Source organism: Triticum aestivum, chromosome 1B (assembly GCF_018294505.1).
Source record: "Triticum aestivum cultivar Chinese Spring chromosome 1B, IWGSC CS RefSeq v2.1, whole genome shotgun sequence".
NCBI classification, from domain to species: Eukaryota; Viridiplantae; Streptophyta; class Magnoliopsida; order Poales; family Poaceae; genus Triticum; species Triticum aestivum.
The window spans coordinates 502,604,552-502,608,595 of record NC_057795.1 but is presented as its reverse complement, the minus strand read 5'-3'; the positions used below and the strand labels follow the sequence as shown (position 1 = coordinate 502,608,595).

The window sequence follows — 4,044 nt, the reverse complement described above, 5'->3', positions numbered from 1 at the left end:
CAGGGCCAACGGTGGTCCAAGCCAGAGCAGCGTGGGCCAGCGTGCGGGATCCCGCGAGCGGCGGCGGCGCTTGCTTTTTTCCTCTTCTTTTTTCCCGTGGGGGAGGATGACGATAGGAGATGTGGGGCAGATCTGACGGTAACGTGCGTCCAGATCGAGCGGCTCTGGTTTGACCGGCCGAAACGTTCCGCCGGTGCGCCGGCGCAGAGTACTGCCCATTTAACTAACCTTTTCATGTATGGCGTTCTCATCCAAGGAAACCACGCCACTATTCCGGCTCTGAACTTTCTGCAAGAGGCAAGTGATCAAACTCAATATGAAAAGATGGTTAGGCCGATTTGGTTCCAAAACTGTAGTCTCCCTGACGACCGATCTCTCCTACCTTCTGGGGCCATGAAGCTCCCAGCTCCCTATCTGGTGTGACGTGCTGACGCGCAAGTTTTAATACTGTTCAGCGACTTTCACCGGCCGACTTGTTTGTGTCGCCAGCTCCAGCGAGGCTGCAGACTGCAGTACGATCGACGTCCCGCCTTATACGAGCGGCCGCAGTATGAACGGCAGTTTTCACATGCTCCTTACTTAGTTAGGGTAGTTTTTGCACTTGGAAAATATTCAGACATCACTGGGAGCATATTTGTGTTGAAAGAGAAAAACTGGATTTTGCCCGTCTATAACCTTACCTTGCCTGGCTAGTAGTCGTTTGGGAAGGAGTGGCCGTCTGAGAGATGGATGTTTCGTTGGCCTATCGCGATTTGGACTTTGGAAGCTAGCGCTTGCAGGAGGATAGTACGTCGCGTGCGTAATCTGACCTGCCGCCCCGAGCCTGCACCTGCTCCCATATAAACGCGCGGGGAAACAGGGGCCGCCGGAGGGACGCCTTCCTTCCCTTCCTCCTTCCGTGTCGCTCTGAAGGAGAGAGCAGACGCCAAGGAGAGAAAGAGAGATGCGAGCAAGGGACGACGCGCCAATGGAGAGTAGGATGATCGCTGCCGCCCGTCGCTTCTTCTTCTTCGACTCGTCTTCTTCCTCGCTTCTGCTCTGCCTCCTGCTCTCGCTCCTCTCAGGTACGGCCGGCGATGCCTCCGTCTCTCGCTTCCCTTCCATCTTTCGCGCGTGATTAACTGCATGTGATTGCATGGTACAGCTTTTTTTTAAATAATTAAAAGCTGTTCCTCGAATTTTGTGTTTCTAGTTTTGAACATTGATGCGAAAAACATATACTCCCTTCAATTCAAATTAATTGACGCTGCTTTAGTAAACCTTTAATTAATACTCTCTCCGTTTCATAATGTTTTTGACACTACACTAGTGTCAAAAAAATCTCCTACATTATGAGATGGAGGGAATACAAGTTTGCAAACACAAGCATGGAGAAAACGAGGCGAGTTGACCGTATATACCGTATCATGCAAAACAGCTGTCTTGGTATGTTATTCAAGATGAATTGTAGCTAGCGATAGTTCTTGTATGAGGTCGTTCTCCAAGGATCAGCTTAGCGTATTTTCAGTCGGCTGTCCGACGTGTTTTGACAGGGAAGACGGCGAGTTTTCCACGTTGTCCTGTGGAACCAATAAATTTTCTACATGATCCCTGTGACCCCTTGTTGAAACCATGCACATTCGATATTGACACTCCGTTTGATAATTTTCATCTGGTTGTGTTGCATGTATCACTATTTTTGTGAATTAATTTTCGGTCGAGTACGACCTCTTAGCCGAAAGCATTACTACAAGCCAATTTATTTAGTTTTCTATATAATTTCTTTTCATGTTGTCATCAGTGGATATTTTCTTGCCAATCATATATTGACCTTCTCTTTTGGACGTGTCGCCGCACCTTACGCTGACGGCAGCCAACAATGGCATTGTATCGGCGGCGACGGCGCCACTCAAGTTCGGCATCAACTACGGCCAGATAGCGAACAACCTCCCGCACCCGGCGCAGGTGTCCGGCCTCCTCCGGTCGCTTAACGTCAACAGGGTCAAACTCTACGACGCCGACCCGGCCGTCCTCACGGCCTTCGCCGGCACAGGCGTCGAGTTCACCATCAGTAACGGGGATCTCCTCAACATGTCCGACGCCCGCAACGCGCGCGCCTGGGTGGCGCAGAACGTCCAGCCCTTCCTCCCGGACACCCGCATCACCTGCGTCATCCTCGGCAACGAGGTGCTCTCCGGCACCGACGCGGCCGCCATGCAGAGCCTCCTCCCCGCCATGCAGGCCGTGCACCAGGCGCTGGTGGACCTGGGCCTCGACGGCCAGGTGAACGTGTCGACGTCCCAGTCCGTCAACGTGCTCGCCAACAGCTACCCGCCGTCGGCTGGCGTGTTCCGGGAGGACCTCGCGCAGTACATGCGGCCGCTGCTGGACTTCCTCGCCGAGGTCGGCTCGCCGTTCCTGATCAACGCGTACCCGTTCTTCGCCTACAAGGCCAGCCCCGGGAGCGTGTCGCTGCCGTACGTGCTGTTCGAGCCCAACCCCGGCGCGCATGACCCCGGCACCAACCTCACCTACGACAACATGCTCTACGCCCAGATCGACGCCGTGTACGCGGCCATGGAGGCCATGGGGCACAAGGACATCGCCGTGCGGATCTCTGAGACCGGGTGGCCGTCCGCGGGGGACGCCGACGAGGTGGGCGCCACTATACAGAATGCCGCCACCTACAATGGGAACCTGATGAAGAGGGTCGCGGCGGGCCAGGGGACGCCGCTCAGGCCGGATGTGCCCGTGGACGTGCTCGTCTTCGCCCTCTTCAACGAGAACATGAAGACCGGGCAGGCATCCGAGAGGAACTACGGGCTGTTCTACCCCAACGGCACGTCGGTGTACGACCTCGGGTTCGGCGGGGCGTCGTTCGGCCCGTCGTCGCCGACGGCGTCGGGGTTCTCCGCTTCTTCCAAGCCGACGGTAAGTAAGAAAGCTCTGGACCAAATTATCTTACTTACGCTTGAATGCAAATTTCACTTGCAAATGGGTCGGGACCAAAACTGTTCTAAAAAGACACTATTTTCTCAACTACATTGATCTCGAAAAAGAAAACTTTACAAAACCTAACAAGGTGGAAAAACTGCACTCGAAGTACTTTGAGCGGTTGAGAGGAACTGTAGGTACATCACCGTCGCTGTTTCTAAGCTCACAATTTTCTTTTTTCTTTTTTTTTTGCTGTTGCAGTTGCAGATGCCTTTTCCGGTCGGGGTGGTTGTCCTGCTTGCAGCATTTCTCTTGTAATCACCATCCACAAGTATATTTAGGCATTTAGCTATTGTGATTGGTCACTAACCGATAGTTCAGTTTGTGCCAACATGCATGGCACATGAGATCCGCTGACCGTACATTGTTGTCGCACTAGGTAATTTTATCTTGATTCTTGGCCATATCACTGTTTGTAATTCAGCCGATAATGTTGCCTCTACGTAAGCCTACGTAAAACATCTACGTAAACTTCCTAACTAACTCTTCTCTCCCCCTGATTTTCAAAAAGGTAGGCCCCTTCCTTCCCAATCCTCCAATTCTAATCCACCAGCTGGCTGATTACGTTAAACACGTAACACAAATTTCGTAGGTGTAGCATTTCCGGTAATTCAGCTGTTCTAGTTCTTTTTTCAAGGGGGAAACCAGTTTTCTTTGTGGATAAAAAACACGTTTTTTTAGATCACCGTACAAACGCATGCACTCACAAGTCACAACATGCAACACACTCATACGCTATGAAAGCACACATGAATACACTACCCCTATGAGCACCTTTAAGAAATTGAGCCGACAAGATCTTGTTATTGACGAAATCGACACAGACATCTCAAAGTCGACGAACATGTCATACAAGTGAATGATTTGTGCCAAAAACCTTGAAAATATGCGACCACATGTGCCAATCATAGACTTGAATCCTGGTGTGCTGATATCACCACAAGAAATCAAACCATGTACATAAAGGATTTTCATTCAATCGTCATATCAAAGTGATACAACCGCACTGAGTGTAAAACCGTCGTCAGCATAACTAGATGTGCACAAACATACTTACACAGACAAAAAATA

General features: G+C 51.0%; 1 protein-coding gene across 1 annotated transcript; it reads left to right on the top strand.

Moving 5' to 3' along the window:
• Window positions 1-380: 380 nt before the first annotated feature.
• LOC123093356 (glucan endo-1,3-beta-glucosidase 14) lies at window positions 381-3,377 on the top strand. Its single transcript, XM_044515310.1, has 3 exons — window positions 381-1,064; window positions 1,853-2,910; window positions 3,175-3,377. Exons 1-3 carry the CDS (start codon window positions 944-946, stop codon window positions 3,229-3,231), a joined length of 1,236 nt encoding a protein of 411 aa, XP_044371245.1. The 5' UTR covers window positions 381-943; the 3' UTR covers window positions 3,232-3,377.
• Window positions 3,378-4,044: the final 667 nt, after the last annotated feature.

What these genes read in the sequence shown, in the direction of transcription:
- LOC123093356 (XM_044515310.1), top strand. Translation starts at nt 944, where the DNA reads ATGCGAGCAAGGGACGACGCGCCAATGGAGAGTAGGATGATCGCTGCC. An exon ending in CCTGCTCTCGCTCCTCTCAG is followed by an intron (nt 1,065 to 1,852) that starts GTACGGCCGGCG and finishes CGCTGACGGCAG; the next exon opens with CCAACAATGGCATTGTATCG. An exon ending in CCGCTTCTTCCAAGCCGACG is followed by an intron (nt 2,911 to 3,174) that starts GTAAGTAAGAAA and finishes TTGCTGTTGCAG; the next exon opens with TTGCAGATGCCTTTTCCGGT.